Source organism: Emys orbicularis, chromosome 2 (assembly GCF_028017835.1).
Source record: "Emys orbicularis isolate rEmyOrb1 chromosome 2, rEmyOrb1.hap1, whole genome shotgun sequence".
Lineage (NCBI taxonomy): Eukaryota > Metazoa > Chordata > Testudines > Emydidae > Emys > Emys orbicularis.
Window position 1 is genome coordinate 281,308,298 of NC_088684.1, and position 20,745 is coordinate 281,329,042.

Genomic DNA, 20,745 nt, shown 5'->3' on the forward strand with positions numbered 1-20,745 from the left:
TGAAATTACTAATTGGTGGAACCAACTACAACTCCTCCACAACCAACAGAACACCACCTCTGGGAGAAACCATGACACCAGGACCCATCTCTTGGACACTACATGACCCACCATCATTATCAACCTATCAAGACTACCCCTCACAAGAACTGTATATATGTACTTCCGCCCCACATAGAACCTGATACAATATACCATGTGGAGAACTAGATGAATTCTTCCACTGACTGCCTTATGGAATTCTTTCACAACAAAGATGACACCGCCCACAACTCCCACATCCCCACCAACAGTCATAAGAAGAAAGAATCAGCAGATGAAACCACACAGCGGACCATTACATCAGTTGCTCAGGAAAAAAAATTGACTGTGAAATCTTTGAACATTACATCCACCACGATCTCTCTACCACTGAGAGGATAGCTATACAGTCCCTGAAATCCAAACACCATATAGTGATCAAACCATCAGACAAAGGGGGTGCCATCATAGTCCTTAATCATGATGATTATGTCAACAAGGCCAACAGACAGCTCTCTGACACAACCCATTATACAGAACTCAAAGACCCTATACACTACAACTCAGACAAGAATTTAAAAATATCATCAAATCTTTTCCCAAACTCCAAGAAAAACTTTACAACCTCATCCCCCACAAACCCATCCCAGACACCTTCTACATGCTTACTAAGAGACACAAACAAGGGAACCCAGGCAGACCCATCATATCTGTCCACGGACCTCTTAGTGAAGGAACATCAGGATTCATAGGAACTAACCTCAAACTACTCACCCCTCAAAGTGCCAGCTTCCTCCAAAATACTACCGACTTCTTCTAGAAACTCTGCAAAATCAACAATCTCCCCCAGAACACCATTTTTGCCACCATGATATTACCTCCCTATATACCAACATCCTTCATCACTGCCTTTCTCAAAATACCTATAAGATCATTTACAATGCTCAGAAATCAACTCTAAGCACATCACCAAACTCATCTATTTCATCCTCATCCATAACAACTTCACATTTAACAACAAACACTTTGTGCAATATGCCAACCTTTTCATGGGTCACCTGGAGGAAGAATTTCTGGGAAAATGCAGCACAAAACCAATTATACACCTAAGCTACATCAATGATATGAAAATCATCCTCTGGACAGAAGATCTAAACTCCCTCATAGATTTCCACCACAACTTCAGCAATCACCACCCATCCATCAAACTCCACACCAGCATCAACTTCCTGGACACTATGATTAGCTTCAACACTGGAACCCTACAAACGACTATAGAAAAAAACCCACAGATCACCACACGTACCTTCACAGATCCAGCAACCACTTGAGCCACACACCCCAAATACACAAAGAAATCTTTTATCTACACCCAGGCACTCAGATACCATAGAATTTTCTCCAAAGAGAAAGTCCAGGATACACACCTAAACCTGCAGACATGTCTACAATGTTACAGTGTTCAATACCCCCACAACACACTTTCCAAGATTCATTAGTCCTACACATGCTTATCACAACATGTGGTGTACCTCATTCAGTGCATCACATGCCCCAACAACAACTATGTGGGTGAAACCAGACAATCACCATGCTCTCAAATGAATTCACACAGAAAAATGATAAACAAAAACACCCTATCACTTGTGGGCAAACACTTTTCACAAAGTGATCACTCCATATCTGATCTTTCAATACTTATCCTCAAAGGAAATCTGCACAAAACCTTCAAAAGATTAGCCTAGGAGAACTTAAATTCATAACTCTGCTAGACGCTAAAAACCATGGACTAAATAGAGACACTGGGTTATGGCTCACTACAACAATTTGTAACACACCCTCAGGGGTGTGCACAAGGGGGGACAAATTGGGGCATGCCCCCCACAAAAAATCTCTGTGTGTCCCTGCAGCCCAGAGAGAGAGAGAGGAGCAGCAAGCTGTCTGGTTGCCAGCTGAGCTTCTCCTCCTGCCCAGCGGCGCAATTTAGGGAGGGCAAGTTGGATTTTATACCGGAAGTCTGCACCCAGAGCACACCCTAGTCCTAGGCACAGATCTTGTCTGTGGTCAGTTCCCTGCACAGCACTAGCTTACCTACCCCACCTCTGCTGTCTGCCTGCACCAATCAGCAGCAGACATGATTTGGAGTGACAATCCTCCTAACCAATAGTAGCATTCTACCACACAGGACAGCCATACCAGCTGGGATAACAAGTGCCTATGACAGCCTGGCCCCACAACCAGGGCACCACATAGAAAGCAAAGCTTTTGGAGGGCTACAGCTGGCCACACTCTCTGTGTCCCCAGGGCCTCTGGGGGTACGACAGGCAAGGAAGGGGTCAGCCAGGGTGGTTGGGGGAGCACAGGGTCCCCAGTGGCAGGTGGGGGGTGTTGGAGCCTGGTGGGGGGCAGTGGGGTGGGAAAGGGAGTCAACTCCAGGGGAAGGGAGAGGTGAGGGCATAGGGTTGTGCCCTGGGACAGGGGGCAGTGAGTGTTGGAGAAGCAGCTGAGGCGGAACAGTCTCTGGGCAAGGCTCCTGAGGGATGGGGAGCTGAAAAAAGGGGGGTGTTAAGAGCAGCTAAGTCTTGGGGTCCGTTTGCCCCCAGAGAATCAGGGAACACCCTCATCTCTCCCTTGGAAGAGACTGGGGACAGACCCTTCTGGTCCAGAGCCATCATGTCCACTAGTGGTTGCGGCTTCAAGGACAGCTGTGTGTCTGTGCTGTGCTGCAAATTCTGGCAGCAGGTGCTGAGCTCACGGGGGATGAAGGCCGTGCTGCTGGGCGACACAGATCAACCAGTACCCCAGCACAGCACAGGCTTCAGAATGGGCTAGCAAGCCAAGTATGCACCCAAAGACCTTACCAGACTTGCACTACCCACGCTGAAGCCTGCCTGTCCTGTCTTCACTGCTATTGTTACCTCTGCTAGCTGGATTCAAGCTACCTCAGATAGGCTAACCCATGCACTGCTTACTCTAAATGACAGTGGTGAAAAAGGCAAGCCAAGTATCTTTCTGTCCTTGTTGATGAAACTAAAAATTCATCCAAAAAATAAAAAAGAACAGCTGTGGCTCCTTTTACACGACTATTGAAAAGGAATCATTCAGGAAAGAGCTCTCGGCTGCTTCCACATGAAAAATCTAAACGCTGAATCTGTTTCAAAAATGATGATTGAAGAATTACAGCATTTGAAGCTTGATATTAATTACATTTGTAACCCCCGAGGAGCTTACCTAGATTCCTGGGGCTCTGAGTGCTGGTAGCTCCGGGAGGAGCACACTGACCTGGGGGAGGGAGAGCCAAGGCAGACTCATAGTCTGCTCCACAACCAATAGGGAGTGAGATGCCCTTCCCTAGGAGCTCAGGAGAGGAGAGGAGCCATTTTGGAGCTCTCTGGAGCCAGCCAGGGAAAAGGCAGGACTGGCTTTGTGGGGAGCCCCAGGATTGTATGCAGGGTTCCCCCTGAAAACTGGCCTCTGAGGACCTGAAAGCAAGATCCCTCAGCTTGAGCCTTTCCCACTGCAAAGTGACACCCAGTTAGTAGAGCTTTGTTGGGAAAACTTCCCCCCAGCCAGGCTGAGTGAGCCCTCCACCATCCAGGGCAGTGGTGGTGTCCCTAGCCTCTGGTGCCGGAAGCTGGGAATGGGCGACAGGGGATGGATCACTTGATGATTACCTGTTCTGTTCATTCCCTCTGGAGCATCTGGCATTGGCCACTGTCGGAAGACAGGATACTGGGATAGCTGGACCTTTGGTCTGACCCAGTATGGCCACTCTTATGTTCCCCCTAGGTGAGATCAGTCACCACATGGCCAGCTCTGCTCTGGCTGCTAGTCCAGGGCTGCCACCTCCTGTGAGTGTGTCTGAGTGCTGAGATGGAAAACTAAAGATTGTGCCCTGCACCCCTTTGTGGTGAGGGGAAATCCTGGCACCAGCAGCAGCCTGACTCCTGCATGAAAAGGACACCTGCCAGCAGTGATTGTCAGCCCCTCTGCAGGGACTGAGGAGTCCAGAGTCACCTCTGAACCTGATGATAATTCACGGAGTTTGTGAGTGAATCATCTTTCAGTTAGCTAGTCAGGGAAATTGTTTGGGGGACCCCTTACTCCCTGAACTGTCCCCTCAGGCCAGGGGGTAAGGTTTTGGGGGTTTATTTACAAATAAACTTAAATGTGGCTTTATTTGGTGTTTGTTATTTTTTTTCTTTATATAGGAATTAGGTACAATGCTCCTGTCAGCTAATTTCTAAGTTATTACCTGCAAAAAAACTAGAGTTTTCAGCTATCTAAGTAGCCTCTGGAATCACAGTTCAAGTTGCCCTCCCCTACCAAAATTTGAAATGGCGCCCCTGTTAAAACTGCTGCCGGAGTCCCACATGTTGCCTCTGTCTCCACCCCGTCTCACCTGAGCAGGTGGTCTGCAAAGCAGGCAGCAGCACTGGGACTCCAGCAGCAGGGAAAGAGAAGCAGCAGCTGTAGGGGTGGGGGAAGGAGGAGCTCAGCCATCCACCAGCTCCCTTGCTGCTTCCTCCTCCCTGGGCAATGGGGACACAGAGAATGCTACTGCCAGGGGGAGCTGTTGCCTCCTCGCTGCTTGGCATCGTCCTGAGAACTCTGGGAGGGGGAGGGGAGTTAACATGAACCTTTCATTTATGTGTGTCTAACATGCCCCTCCAGAAGCAGTCAAATTTAAATTCCTACGCACGTCCCTGCACCCCCCTACTGCCTGATAACCCTTAATAGTTCAGTTCATTTTTAAGTGGTCTTCTGTATCACATGTGAACCCCTTATGCTTAACCATCTGTTCCAACTTGTGTTTAGCTCAGACACTACATTTCCTTCCCCAGACCTGAAGAAGAGCTCTGTAAATCTTGAAAGCGTGTCCCTTTCACCAACAGAAGTTGATCCAATAAAAGATGTTACCTCACTTACCTTGTCACAATTGAGGGAAAGGTACCCATCTTTACTCCTACCAAATACCCCTTTCTTTGCCCCTGCTCTATATGTCTGTTATCGATATGTTGGATCTTGCCCTCATCTTAGATTGCAAGTTCTCCACTCTGGTTACGGTAACTGCCTTCGTTTTATTTATGTGTACCGTGCCTAGCAGAATGGGACCTCAGGCAGAGGAAGGATAATATTGTGGTTAAGGACCTGGACCAGGATTCAGGAGGCCTGGGTTTTATTCCTGGCTCTGCCATAAATTCCCTCTGTCAACTTGGATAAGTCACTTAATCTTTCTGTGCCTCAGTTACACATCTGTAAAATAGGGATAACACTTCCTGTCTCCCGCCTTTTGTCTATTTAAATAGCATGTAGAGTTTACAAACACAATACAAACAATTAATAAATCTCAGATTGAGTCCGTAGATGATACCAAATTATACACCTCTACCCCGATATAACGCGACCCGATATAACACGAATTTGGATATAACGCGGTAAAGCAGTGTTCCAGGGGGGCGGGGCTGCGCATTCCGGCAGATCAAAGCAAGTTCGATATAACGCGATTTCACCTATAACGCGGTAAGATTTTTTGGCTCCCGAGGACAGCGTTATATCGAGGTAGAGGTGTACATAAATAATAGCTTCTGAGCTATTCCTTAGACTTAAAATTAGAGCTTGTTGGAAAATGGAATTTATAAAAATGTTTCATTTGAAAAATTTCAATTCTCTGCAGGAATTTTCTAAAATTATTGAGAATTTTTGTTTCATTTCATAATGACATTTTGAAACAAAGTAAATTAAATGAAACAAAAAGACTTCCCACACTTTTTATCTTTTCCCCCATTGAAAATCAAAGTGTTTCTCCCATTTACTTTCTTACTGTTTCCCAAATGGTAAGTGTCTTAGTCTGAAGCCTGGTCTATACACAGTTTTTGTACCAGTATAACTATTTTAGTTAAGGTAATGATTTTTTTTACCAAAAGTATAATATTGGCATGACCTCTAGTGTGGACGCAGTTAGACCGGAATAACGATGCCTTCCACCAGTAGATCTTATTCCCCTTCTGTACAGTAATAGCTATACCAGTATAAAGCACCTTTATACCAACATAGTTTCACCTACACTAGGGAGGGTTGTGTGGTGTATTAAGGATTGTGTTGGAATTGCAAACTATCACTTTAAGAGTGAAGGGGGAGTGCAGGTTTCCTGGTCCTGCTTACAGGCTACAGGGCTGTGTAGGAAAGCAGTCGGAGTCATTGTGGAAAAAGCCATCTTCAAGCAAGGTGGGGTGAGTTGTACCTCACTGCTTTCCAGAGCAGCCTGTTTTTGCTCTCTCTGGTTTTGGGTTCTTGGAGATCAGAAATGCTTTTGAATGCTTGCTAGATTCATCTGGAGACAGATTCATGTAGGGGCTCCTTTCATACCTAATTGAGGCCGGGGCAGAATAAAGGGAAATTTTTAATTGTGGGCTGCATTAGACCTACCCAATAACCTTCATAAACTTCTTTTGGTGACATTGGTGGCTTCCCACAGTTGGAACTAGTTGGAAAAGCTGGTTTCCAAGCTTGAAGCCCAGAAAGTCTTGAGAGCGAGAGCAGTGAATGTTTGAGCTACCTGTTGATCCTTCTGTAAATGTCCCAGACATTTTGGTATGTGGGTTGTTGAGTTTGGGGGAAGGGGTAACTCCCAAGAGGTAGAGAGCTGAAGAAGAACCTAGTTTAAGGGACATTTTTAGTATAGTGAAAGCTACTGATTTTATAGATTTTTTTAAGCATGTTGGCACCATCTAGAGCATTAATGACGTTGTTCTCAGACTATTTTGGATCTGCCTGGTACATCATTCCAGAACTATGATCTGAATCCATAAACTGGGTCATAAGGTTAAAAAAAGTCAGTGGACTTATCTGGACAACTCTAGAAATGACTTTTTCAAGAAAGACACACAGCACCACCAGCCCACAGAGGAAAATTCAGCTGGCTGTAAAATAGGAAACACGTGGCATTATTTATGTGCCTTTGAGCTGATGCTTGAATCAACATGCTAACCTCTTTAAGAACTGAATACAGTACACCTCTACCCCGATATAATGCGACCCGATATAACACGAATTCGGATATAACGCGGTAAAGCTGCGCTCCGGGGGCGCGAGGCTGCGCACTCCAGTGGATCAAAGCAAGTTCGATATAACGTGGTTTCACCTATAACGCAGTAAGATTTTTTGGCTCCCGAGGACAGCGTTATATCGAGGTAGAGGTGTACTACTTTATTCCAATAGCAACAACCAGTTAAATTGCCAACTGTTGCATTTTACAAAGGTTTGTGTCATTTCAGCTCACTATGTCTGTTTTATTTGCATTGTCTCCATACATGAATAAGAAGAGAGGATAGAAAGAAGGGGTTTCACTTTAATAGTCATTAGGGAACCTTTCAAGGAAGAGCCTGTAAAAGAAGAAATGATCTTCCCTTTAAAGAGAAAGAGAAGCAGACTACTGATAATGAAAATTAATAATGTTTGGGAGATTGTTTAAAGTAGGAGTTGGGGGAAAGCCAGCAGATGTTTTGGAAAAATTAGGTCAGACAATTAATTCTGGGAAAGCAGCAGTACTAGTTAATCTCTGTATCTAATAGTAGGGGATAGGACAGTATTTATTTGAACTTTGAGGATGGCAGGCAGGGAAAAGGAAAAGCAATCCAGTATAGGATAAGTCCAAGGTGCCTGGAAGACAAGGTTAATAAAAATAACCACTATACTATTAGAAATAAGGGACAAGACTCAGATTTCAGTTACACCAGTGTAAATCAGGAGTAAGCTGGTGTAACTGAGGCCAAATTCTGTCCCAGCAACTACAAATGCAAGAAGCATAAAAGCCTCCATCAAAAAAAAAAAAAAAAGTTGTAAAGTGGGCTATCTAATACTGAGGGTAAGCCTTCATAATGATAGGTAGGATGAGAAAAATCTAAAGGTTGTTGGCTATACAAACAGGAGGTTAGGTGAAAGGAAGGAAAAGGATTACACAGCCCTAAGTAATATACAGACGTTAATTTAGTAATTAAGGGTGATTGAGCCACTAAGTAACTGACCACAATTTAATTAAGTGGATTAAGCAGGGAGATTCTTAACGCTAGATTGTGATGGACTGCATGCCTCTGTAAGAAGTAAGAATGCTCCTTTATATCATTACGCATGCTACCATACCCAGACTGTGGATGGGAGAAAGCAGGCCCAGAGCCAAGCAAGTGAAGAACAGGTGCAACCCTCCACTCACTGGCCAGCACAGCTGAGCCCTTGCCGTGGGTGTGTTAATTACATGCTAGTACAGGCCAGCAAGCAGGGGAGGAACTATGGCTTAAAGGGGTGTCTCTGTGTCACAGTGTCTCCGGTGCAGCCTTAGTCACAAGCTTCAGGGCATGGACCATTTCTTCACATTCACAGTGTCTATTACTTTCATTTATAGGGTCCACCAACCCTCCAGGGGCTCTCACAATGTGTTCTTTACCAACTACCAAGTTGATCTGATAGATTTTGTCTTTTTTATTGTCTTAAGTTTTCCTTTCAGGCTGTTTCTAAATAATGTACTGTGACTTCCTTACTAGTTTAAAATCCCCTTCTTCCCAGAGACCGCTCCAAAAGCTATTAAGCCAGCACATAGGCTAGTAAAGAACAGCTTGGAGAATTTCAGAAGGTCTGAAGAAATTTTTAAAAAGAAAGAAAGAAAACTCCAGTGTGATCAAACAACAAGGTACCTAAGAGAGTGGGCCAAGAACATATCCAGACAAAGTGATGTTAATAATAATACACATTTTATTCATTTGACATCAGACCTGCCATTGAGTGGGTTAAGTTTGTCCCCGGCACAAGTTTTAAAGTGGGCTGACAAGCCCCCACAGGGAGCCATTACAGCTGCCAGAGATTGTCGAGGCACAGGGATGCCCTGTCCACAGCCCTTGTGCCAGCTTCAGGGAAGAAAGGTGCTACCCCAGGATCCTCCAATGCAGGGACAAATCTCCCATGGCCAGATCTTGTCCCCTGTGCGGTGACACTGGCTATTTTAGCCAGTCTGAAAGCTACAGGGTCTGTCTGTGTCTGGCTGTCTGATAAAGAATCTCCTCTAAATTCAATACAACAGAGTCCTGTCCCTTCTCTACTGCAAGAGACCACCTTGCTGTCTCCTGTGCCTCTTGGGAATTATCGACCCTGACCTGTGCACACTTTCTGCAAGCCCTGCTGGCAATACTCTAATCTGAAGAATTTAAATTTATGCAAGCAAGGATCAGGATGATACATGCTAGAGAATGCCCAACACTCCTTAACTGCAAACTAATCTGACTCTCACAAGTCAGTTTATTATTTATTTCCTAATTATTAATTAATTTATTTATTAAAAAGCTACAGCTGTTAGAGTTACAGGCCCAATCCTGGCCCCACTGATGCCAATGGGAGTTTTGTTATTGTACCAGGCATTGTGTCTTGTAGATAGCTGCATCAATAGGCAAGATCCTAGAAACATAACATGAATGTACCATTTGAAACGGAGTTTAGTGTTTTTTATTGGGGACACATTTAGTTTTTATGTGCACTGTTCCACATATCACAAAGGCAGTCATGCTCCAACACCCGGCATTTCGAGAGTGCCTTTCATCGGAGGGTCTCAACACACTTCACAAACATCAGCCAACTCTCATGATACTTCTGCAAGTGTGGTATTATACCCATTTTAATTGGTGGAAAAATGATATACTGGCTTTCATATGAATTCTATAAACCTTCCACAGATGGATACAACAAACAGTAATTAAATGTTTTAATTAGTTGCCTTCAAAAAGAAGAATGGTCCAGAGCTAGCTTGAGACACAGGTTCAGTTCCCTGCTCTGCCACCAACTTCTTGTGTTATCTCAAGCAGGACACTTAGTCTGCTCGTGCATCAGTTTCCCCACCTGTAAAATGGGGATAATGGTACTGCCCTACCTCACAGTGTTTTCATAGATTCCAAGACCAGAAGGGATCATTGTGATCATCTAGTCCAGCAGTTCTCAAACTGTGGGTTGGTACCCCAAAGTGGTTCGCGACCCCCTTTAAGTGGGGTCACCAGGGCTGGCTTAGACTTGCTGCGGCCCGTGGCTGAAGCCTGATTCCCACTGCCCAGGGCCGAAGCCAAAGCCCGAGGGCTTCAGCCCTGGGCAGCAGGGCTCAGGTTGCAGGCCCTCTGACTAGGGGCTGAAGCCCTTGAGCTTCAGCTTTGGCCCCCTTGCCCGGAGTGGTGGTGTTCGGGCTTTCCCCTCCCACCCCAGGGCAGTGGGGCTTGGGCAGGTTCAGGCTTCGTTCCCCCCCTCCTGGGGTCGTGAAGTAATTTTTGTTGTCAGAAAGGGGTCATGGTGCAAAGAAGTTTGGGAACCTCTCTAGTCTGACCTCCTGTATAACATGACAGAGAACTTCCCCAAAATAATTCCTAGAACAGATCTTTTAGAAAAACATCCAATCTTGATTTAAAAATTGCCAGGGCTGGAGAATCCATGGCAACGCTTGGCAAACTGTTCCAGTGATTAATTACCCTCACTGTTAAAAATGTGCAACTTATTTCCAGTCTGAATTTGTCTAGCTTCAACTTCTGTCCAGCCACTGGATCGAGTATTGCATTTCTCTGCTAGACTGATAAGCCCATCAGCAGGCATCTGTCCCTATGTTGATACTTACAGACTGCAATCAAGTCACCCCTTATCCTTCTCTTTATTAAGCTAAATAGATCAAGCTCCTTGAATCTGTCAATGGCTTGTATTCTAATCCATTAATCATTCTCATGGCTCTTCTCTGAACCCTCTCCAATTTATCTATATGCTTTTTTTTGCTGACACCAGAATTGCTGACACCAGAACTGGACATATTATTCTAACAGCAGTCACACCAGTGCCAAACACAGGGGTAAAAGAACCTCTTTACTCCTACTTGAGATAGTCCTACTTATGCATCCAAGAATCACATTAGCCCTTCGGGCCACAATATCACACTAGGAGCTCATGTTCAGCTGATTATCCATCACAACCCCCAAATCTTTTTCAGAATCACTGCTTCCCAGGATAGAGTCGTCCCCCATCCTGCAAGTATGGTCTATATCTTTGCTCCTAGATGTACTGTTGTTAGGATAAATACATTAGACTGTGTGGTGCTGTACCTTAGTTTCTTTTCAGAGCCGATCATCTCCATTCCAGAACCATGCTAGTATTGACCTTTCCTTTTGTTCAACTTATTTTGATTTCTCAGCATCTATTTCTTGAAGTTTCCGTCTCTCTGGACAGATCCTTCCCAAGGCTTTGCACTTATGCACTCAGGTGAAATGATTGTATCTCATCAGCTCTTCTGAGCAGGGCAATTGGCAATTATTTATTTTTGACATATGCAGGAAATCTTGTAAAGAGTAATTCAAATTCTGTTACTGGCGATGAACTCCTTTTGCAGAGCTGTGCGTTACAGCACTCAGCTCCATTTCCAATAACTGAGGCTCTTTTCATTCAAATCATGGTTAAAAATACGATATTCAGTATGTTGTTTCTTATCTTTTCTCTGCATGTCCTCTGCTACGAAAATTTCATCTCGGTGTAACCTTTCATCCTTTAGCTACGCTTTTTACATACGCTGTAATACTTTACTGCTATTTTTTTTAATAAATAATTTTGTAATTTTCTTCTTTATATAGTAGGTTTCATCTGTTCAAATATGATCTTTTTTCTATTTTTGTTATTTATATAAATGTATTTAACATTGCAACTTCCCAAATAACTACTCCTTCTAAGATATTTCCTAATGAGAATACAGGAAAAAACTCTGTTCACAGATATGCCTGGTGGAATTCTATTTAGAAACCATAACAATAGGCTCATTAGAGCGATTATACATTAGATATCCTACTTTCCCAATGGGAACTTCATGCAAGCAGGGAGGGCAGACTGAGTCAAGATTAGCTGTGTAGATTTTTTTCAAATTGCCATTGGCAAATTATATTTTGGACCATGGGATAGAACAGATACTCCGCACATTATTATAACTTCAGTACATGCTTCAGTGCTTTGCCCAATCCAGACCTTGCTGAATTCTAAGCATTAGACCCAGCAGGGCCGGCTCTGGCTTTTTTGCCGCCCCAGGCAAAAAAGCCTCCGGCCGCCCCCCCCCCCCCCCCGCGGGGGGGGGGGGCAGAGGGGGGAGGGGCGGCAAGCCCCGGCGGGGGCTCCGCTCTCCCCCCGGCGGCCGGGGGGAGGGCGCCGGAGGGGAGGGCGGCCGGAGCCTTGGGAGGAGGGCAGCGAGCCCCGGCGGGGGCTCAGCTCCCCCCCCCGGCGGCCAGAGCGCCGGGGGCAGGGCGGCGAGCCCCGGCGGGGGCAGGGCGGCGAGCCCCGGCGGGGGCTCCGCTCTCCCCCCGGCGGCCGGGGGGAGGGCGCCGGAGGGGAGGGCGGCCGGAGCCCTGGGAGGAGGGCAGAGCCCCGGCGGGGGCTCGGCTCCCCCCCCCCCCCGCGGCCAGAGCGCCGGGGGCAGGGCGGCGAGCCCCGGCGGGGGCTCGGCTCTCCCCCCGGCGGCCGGGGGGAGGGCGCCGGAGGGGAGGGCGGCCGGAGCCCTGGGAGGAGGGTGGCGAGCCCCGGCGGGGGCTCGGCTCTCCCCCCCGGCGGCCAGAGCGCCGGGGGCAGGGCGGCGAGAGGGCGGCGAGCCCCGGCTGGGGCTCGGCTCTCCCCCTGGCAGCCGGGGGAGGGCGACGAGCCCGGCTGTGGCCCCGCTCTCCCCGGCGGCCCGAGCGCGGCGCCGCCCCCCTCCAGGTGCCGCCCCAAGCACTAGCTTGGTTGCCTGGTGCCTGGAGCCGGCCCTGAGACCCAGGGAGCCATGCTTTGGATTTGCAAAATCTCATTGCTTGGATTTTACTTTTGCAGAATAAGAGCTGCTTTGATCATGTGGAGTAGAGAGAGGCTAGGCCAAAGGTTATGGTTGGGCCAACCTCCACTAACTAAAAGATCATTTAAGGTGCTGTTAGGGTTGTCTTTAGGAGAAATTAAGGAAGTTATTTAAAGGACAATGTTGCAGTGATGAGGAAGAATTTGAGTTTTTCTAGTGTTTCTTCGGTTCCCAACCTCGAAAAAAAAACAAAAAAAAACCCGGACAAACAGACAAAACACACGATAGAATACCAGTTTTGCTGAGCAGGTTTGTTTGTTGGATGGTTGCAGGAAGATGGTGCTTCCATGTCCAAATTTTGACTCTCAGACAGGTCCAAGTAGAGAAGCTTCTATTCCCACTGCCCAAGCTGTGCTTGTGATGAGGCGAAACAGTATTTCTCACTCCCCAGAAATGTCAAGACAACAACTTTCACAAGAACAAAGTTTCCTACAATTTATTTTAAAATTGAATATCACATTTCAGCCTGTAGTGTTTATTGGGAGTTTCTGTAGAATCTAATCTTGTGGTGTGTGAAGCTATTGATCTGGTCATTTGTTTTTTGGTGTTTTTTTTTTAAATTCATTCTCTTATACTTAAACTATTGAATTCTGTAATGATGTCATTCTTAAAATGTACAATTATCAGTGCAATAAGGGAAAACAATTCCCAGTTAGATCTTCCTTATGTGATATTGTTCATTATTATTGATTTTCTGTTTTCTCCTTGACATTTCTAAATGAGTTAGGCAAAGTTTAGTTCTCATGAGAGATTATTTTCACCGGCAAGAGGCAGAGATATTAGTGTATGAAAACTTCCCCAGGCAACTCTGCCAGATCACCTCGTTCTTAAGTTGTAGTATCATTAGCATTTGAGCCCTGAGCTTCTACTTAATAGATATAGCAAGATCTGCAACATAACATCAAACTGTGGAGGGTTTGTAACTTTTTTTTCTTTCCAGAACATAGATTCCACTCCAGCAAAAAATTTTGCTTGTGAATAGTGCCACTGCAATGGGACTATTCACATGCATGTAGTTAAGCATGTACTTAAGTGAGTGCTATTGGGGTTTAGAGTTGGTGAGAGCTGATAAAATGAGAGCCCTGGACTCTGAACTCCTTCATTTATCTTCAGAATACACACAGCAGAGGCAGTAACATTTCCTTGCCCATGTACCTGCTACCTACCCTTCCCTACCAGTTGCAACTCAATCAAGAGATGGAGTGACACCCTGTAGGGACGAGAATGAGGCTCAGTCGCCACAGGGGAAATTTTCAGAGGCACAAATGGCAATTAGCAGTCTCTCTCTCACTGACTTTCAGTAGGAGTCAGCTGTCTAAGTACAGCCTTTGAAAGTCTCTCCTAAAGAGACAAGGTGAGTGAGCTCCACAGAGCTCTAAAGCTTCTCCCTCACCAACAGAAGTTGGTCCAGTAAAAGATATTATCTCATCCAATTTGTCTCTCTAATATACTGGGACCAACACAGCTACAACACCACTGCCTATCTCCTACAGTCTATTCAGTCTTGTGTGTTTCAGGATGAGATTCCCAATGAAGATGCCAAACCAGTGCCAAGCACAGTGATAGCTTTGTATGTATGGACACTGGTCACTGGACTGATATGACCAACACATTTCTCACAGGCTATAGAACAGCCATCCAGCCTGGGACAAGTTTCTTCATTCTGTCCAAGTGAACCTGGGCTGGATTGAAGCCAGTGACCTAGAAGCAAAGGATCGAGGGCTGGTTTTGCAATGTGAATAGTACATACATGCACACATGTATGTATGCATTAGGGATGAGGCAAAAAAAATCACATTAATTTCAATTGTGACCCCAAGTCAAATTTAAGCTAGGCTCCCCAGAAGTGACAGTCAGTACATGCACCTGTGGCTAGTGCACTAACCATCCATTCACTGTTATTGATTTTATATATAGCTTTTCTTGCCAACTAACTACACAGACAATGAACACTACATTTTATAAATCTGTAAGTCAATGGCACCATAGTCGCATTTGTTTAACTCGCTGCAATTAAATAAGTTCCACTTTCTTGCACTGTTTTTACTACTTATGCAGTGTTTGGTAAATCGTGCACCCACCTCTGGTCAGCAAAGTAAATCTGAAAAATGACAGTGCTGAGAAGTTTTTAGCAACTTTAAATAATCAAAAATTCAAGGCTTTGCTTCAGTAAGAGTTTACAAGCTGAGAGAATAATGAGCACACAAGAACAGCTATTTTGTTGTTCTTTTAATCTAAAACTAAAGGTTCTTCTGATTGAAGGTGTCAGTTTGCACTTTGTGTATGGAAGAAACATAAGAATTCTTATCCCCATTTTACAAATAGAGACATAGGCGCCGACTCCATGGGTACTCTGGGTCTGGAGCACCCTCGGAAAAAAAATAGTGGGTGCTCAGCACCCAACAGCTACAGCTGTTCGGCGACACCGCCAAACAGCTCAGCGGCAGCCACCAGCAAACAGCTGTTTGGCAGCTCGAGGAGGGGTTTGGGGGAAGGCAAAGAGCAGCAAGCAGCAGGCGGGCAGGGCCTTGGGGATGGGGTGGAGCGGGGGTGGGAAGAGGCAGAGTGAGGGCGGGGCCTCAGGGAAGAGGGGCAGAGCGGGGGCAGGAAGAGGCGGAGCAAGGGCGGGACCTTGGGGGAAGGGGCAGAGTGGGGTGGGGCCTTGGGGTGTAGCATCCCCAGGGAAAACTAGAAGTCAGCGCCTATGAATAAAGACACAAACTCCTGCCCCCAGTCCTTCTAAAAAATAAGTATTCCTTCTCTTGGTCAAAATTTTACATGAAATTGCAGCGGCTTTTCAACTTTTCATAGGGCTCCTGGTGAAAACCATTAGAACAATTTACCAAGAGTTCTGGTGGATTCTCCATCACTGAACATTTTTAATCAAGATTGGATGTTTTCTAAAAGATATGCTCTAGGAATTATTTGGTGGACGTTTTATGGTCTGTGTAATACAGAAGGTCAGACTAGATGATTACAATGGTTTCTTCTGGCCCTGGAATCTATGAAAAACATGTCATATGAATGAAGGAAAGATTTTGCACAGATTTTCTTGAAAAAGGTGTTTGCATGCTCTCTTGGCTCCATAGTATCAGTGCTATGGCCCCAGATCTGGAACAGTCTCTAGGAGGAAACCCTTCAGTGTGCCAGACCCCCTATGGGTCTCATTCTTCCTCCAGGGTAAGCCCCATGGCTTCACTGCCTCTTTAGGTTGGACATCTTGGCCTTCAGCACTCCTGCTTCACACCGTGAGAGCTTTTCAGTGAGTCCAACTGAGAGACTCCTGATGGAGATTTGTACACACTTCAGGGATATAATGCAAAGGAGAGGTGAGAGCAGGGGAGAAAGTTTTGCAGGCCATGTTTCCACTGACCTGTCCGATTCAACCAAGTTACTTTTCAAGAGCCCTCTAACCTGCCCCCTATATTGCTCAGAGCGCACTGAAATAAGAATATTGATTCAATTGTAGCAGAAGTGTCTGTATAAATAGGTTTTTGAGGCATATGTTGCCATTTTGAAGGGTTAATTGTAAAGACTCAGTAGTTGCTAGGTAACTGTCCTGCTAGTGGCATCATGGATCATCCAAAGATGCAATAATCGGATGAGTCATTGGTTGAATGTACTGTCACTCAGCACTGGTAAGAGAGCTTTGATGGCAATCTGCTCTCTCTCCTTGTTAACAGTGTTTTTGTTTGTTCCCTCAGCTGAATTCATCTCACTAAGTAAATCAGTTATTTTGTCTCGTTTGCCTCTGGCCTCAACAAATGCTATAAAACACCACAACAGACCTGTAATTATCATTGTTATGTAAGCAATGACAAGGGCCTGACCCAACACCGGTTAGACTCAATGCTCATTGATTGAATTGGCATTGTATCAGGTGGGATGCTTGGATCTGTACAAAGCTAAAGTATAGACAGTTCCTTTCCCAAAGAGCATCTAGTCTAGAAGACACAGGCATCTCAGGATACACTGGGAAGCCATGATAAGGACATAACATGGGGCGGGGTTATTATTAATTGGGCAGCACTGAAGTCATGAGTCTTTAGGAAAGATTTCAGTTTCGGGAGGGTGGTAGTTTGGTCAGCTAGGAAACGGAAGGCATTCCATGGCCCTGGCCAACGTGGAAGAAGGCCTGGACACAGCGAAAGAGAAAGGAGCAGTGCACTGTAAATTCTGACATATCCACCATGATGAAACCATAAAAGCTAATCCACTGGCTGCGTGCTTGACCACTTCTAGTGACGAAACCATAAATACCAATTCCTGCAATGGAACAATGAATTACCAGGGTGAGCTTTATATTTTTAACTAAATTACAATAATATTTGTTGTGAATTTATATACTACAAGAGGAAGAGTGACTGGTCTTGTGTTTAGGCACTGGCCAGGATCGAAAGATCTGAGTTCAGTTCCCAGCTCTGCCACAAACTTTCCCCTCTGACCTTGAGCAAATCACTTATTCTGTCTATTGTTCTGCTTCCCCATCTGTAAAACACGGATAATATTCTGTTTTTCACACCCTTTTTATATCTTGTCCATTCAGATTGTAAACTGTTCAGGACAAGGACATTCTCTTATTGTGATTTTTTTCCAATAAGGCCTTCATCACTGTAGTATCCTAGCACCTTACAATCATTTATGGATTGTACCACAACACCCCTGTAAGGCACAGTAATATCCCCATTTTACAGCTGGAGAACAGAGGCACGGAATAGATTAAGTGACTTGCCCAAGGTCACACAAAAAGTCTGTGGCTGAGCCAGGAATTTGAACCCAGTCCAGTGCACTATCTACTAGTCCATTATTGTGTACCAGTGGCACTGAGTAATGCTGGTGTGACCCCCCTTTCTTCCCTGGTTACTCGGGAGCAGGCAACACTCACCTGTGTGCCTGGACTCCTGATGTTGTTGACATTAAAGAAGATCCTGAGTATCCCGGTAGTGATGTTGGATAGGTGGGAATCCTCTATTCACCTCTCTGCTGCAGTCCCTTTACTCCTAAAGGAAGTTAAAATTGGTGGTGGCTCCACCTGGCTGGCCCTTCTACACACTCAATAGCCTGCCTTGAGAACCTCCAGGAATAAATCCCTTCAAATAGTAATAATAATAACCTGTGGCATGGGTCTAACTCAAATACCAATTATAAATAATATACATCCAATATACTTAAATTAGAGTTAACACACCTTAACTTAACAACTTAAAAAAATCAAGGTATAACAGACTAAGATTAAATGTCACTACTAATTTAAATCCACAGGGGGCAGTTGAACAAAATCAATTAACAAATATAATATAGAGTGATAAATGAAACTTTTCTAACTGGCATTTACATTGCCACCATTTACCCCACCCCAGAGCGTACACTCCTCTGGATTTCAGAGTCCTAGTCACTTGCTTGCGTGGGCGCGCTGGAAGATCAGCAGCTGGAGACAGCACTCTGTCGGGTCTGTGTATCAGTCCAGCCAAGGCAACAAGCTACACAACCCCTCTGACGATTGGAGCCGGCCCCACCAAATGTCAGCAGCTCTGGGTCCTGGTTTGGTGGGAAGATCACTCTGCCTCTCCTCAGACTCAGTCTCTCTGCTGTGCCCCTTCCCTTGCAAGTACTTTCCCAAACAAGAGTGGGGGTTACTCATAGTTCCTTCACTGCAGGCCCAGGTCAGTCAGCTCTAGTCACAGCAATAGTCTCTGCCCTGGCTCCAGTGAAGCTGTCAACAGCCTCTGAGGCTCCCTGCTCGATCAAAGCCCCTGCAGGCTCTCAGCAGCAGCTTCTGGCTTCCTAGCAGCAGCTCCTGGTATGGACAGAGCTCCACAGCAGCAATCTCACTCCTTTTCCCAAAATGGAGTCCACCCCTGCTCTTCCTGCACTGCCTGGAAGAGAGAGTCTCTCACCCTTTCCCCAAGGCATCATGGAACACTCCCATTAAAGTTCAGAGGCCCCTCTAGTAAAGGGTGCCTACACTGGTCTGATCTCATGAACTGTCCGCTAGACAGTCCTTGAGTCTCAATCCAGTGCTCAGTCCCACTGGACTATCCTTCCTACTTTACCATGTGTGTGTATATCACCTAACATCACTGCTCTTGGTTGGGGCCTCGAGGTGATACTATCGTAAGTTATTCTTCATTTGAAAATGTATTACACAATGTTTAAAATGTTACTTTACAGACACAGCAATTCATTCTTTTTATTCATTAGTTGGCCAAAAAATACCACAATTCTGCAATCAAGGAGGAGGGTAGCTTTGGCTAAAAGCCCACCCTGGCTGAGTGATGAAGATGGCAATTAGAAATTTAAAAAAAGCAATATATAACAAATAAAAAAAAGTGGAAATAGCAATCAATATAAATTAGAATGCTATGAAATGTAGAAAATTGATAAGTTAAAAACGTCAAAGAAAAATCCATGGCTGGCAGGGCTAAGGACAACAGGAAGGAAGTTGGTTTTGTGTGTGTGTGTGTGTGTGTGTGTGTTTAGTTTGTTCTTTTACGTAGATTAGGCAGGGCCGCCCAGAGGGGGGTGCAAGTGGGGCAATTTGCCCCAGGCCCCGGGCCCCGCAGGGGCCCCCACGAGAGTTTTTCGGGGGCCCTGGTGCGGGGTCCTTCACTCGCTCCGGGGGCCCCGGAAAACTCTCGCGGGGCCTGGGCCCCCGGAGCTTCTTCCACTCCGGGTCTTCAGCGGCAGCTCGGTGGCGGGGGGTCCTTCCGCCCCGGGACCCACCGCCAAAGTGCTGGGTCTTCGGCGGCGGGGGCCCCCTGCCACCGAAGACCCCAGGCCGCCTGAATCCTCTGGGCAGCCCTGATATTAGGAACAAAAGAAATCTTAGCGAGGATATAGGCCCATTACGAGGTGGAGATGGTGAAATAGTTAATAAGGACGCAGAAAAGGCAAAAGTGTTCAATAAATATTTCTGTTCTGCATTTGGAAACAAGCAGGATGATGTACTCATATCACATGAGGATGATGAGATATTTTCCAGTCCATTAGTAACTAAGGAGGGTGTTAAATAACATCTACTGAGGATAAACATGTTTTTTTTAACACCAGCAGGCCTAGATAACTTGCACCCAAGAGTCCTGAAAAAGCTGGCTGAGGACATCATTGGTCCATTGATGTTATTTTTTTTATTTGGTATTCCAAAGAAATTCCAGAAGACTAGAGGAGTGCTAGTGTTGTACCAATACTCCAAAAGGGCAAGTGGGGAGACCCCAGTTAACCTGACAGCGACCCCAAGCAAGATAATAGAAAAGCTGATACAGGATTTCACTGAAGAAGAAATAAAGGATAAGAATATAATTAATAATTGCCACTCAACGTGGTATAAAGTTTGGTTGATAAACATAACTGTTCAGATGTAATATATTTAGACTTTTGTAAGGCATTTGGATTAATACCACATGAAATTCTGATTACAAAATCAGCACTATACGCTATCAATAAAGCACACATTAAATGAACTTGCTAACTGATTTCAAAAAGTAGTTGTCAGTGAGGAATCACTTTCAAATGGCGGTGTTTCTAGTTATGTTCCACAGGGATTGGAACTATTGATGCTATTGAACACTTTCATCAAAGTTTTGGAAGTAGACATTAAAAAGTTTCTGCTGGATAAAATTTGCAGATGACAAAGATTGGCAGAGTGGTAAATAATGATGAGGAAAGGGTAGTCACACTGTATGATCTGAATCATTTGTTAAGCTGGGCGCATTCAAATAGAATGAGTTTTAATACAGTCATATGCGAAGTTATACAACTAGGAACAAGGAACACAGGCCATACACACAGAATAGGGGACTGTATTCTGGAAAGCAGTGACTCTCAAAAGGATTTAGGGGGTCACAGTGGAC

General features: G+C 45.4%; 1 protein-coding gene across 2 annotated transcripts in view; it reads right to left on the bottom strand.

The window, feature by feature from the left end:
* The window catches only part of DPP6 (dipeptidyl peptidase like 6), a 607,069-nt gene that overhangs the window by 425,082 nt on the left and 161,242 nt on the right, over window positions 1–20,745 (bottom strand). Inside the window, exon 4 of one of the 2 annotated variants that reach the window (XM_065398031.1) lies at window positions 12,105–12,192. The exons of the other annotated variant lie outside the window; for it this stretch is intronic. Within the exon in view, the coding sequence (XP_065254103.1) occupies window positions 12,105–12,192 (88 nt within the window). The remainder of the gene's footprint in view (window positions 1–12,104; window positions 12,193–20,745) is intronic. 2 annotated transcript variants of the gene reach the window in all.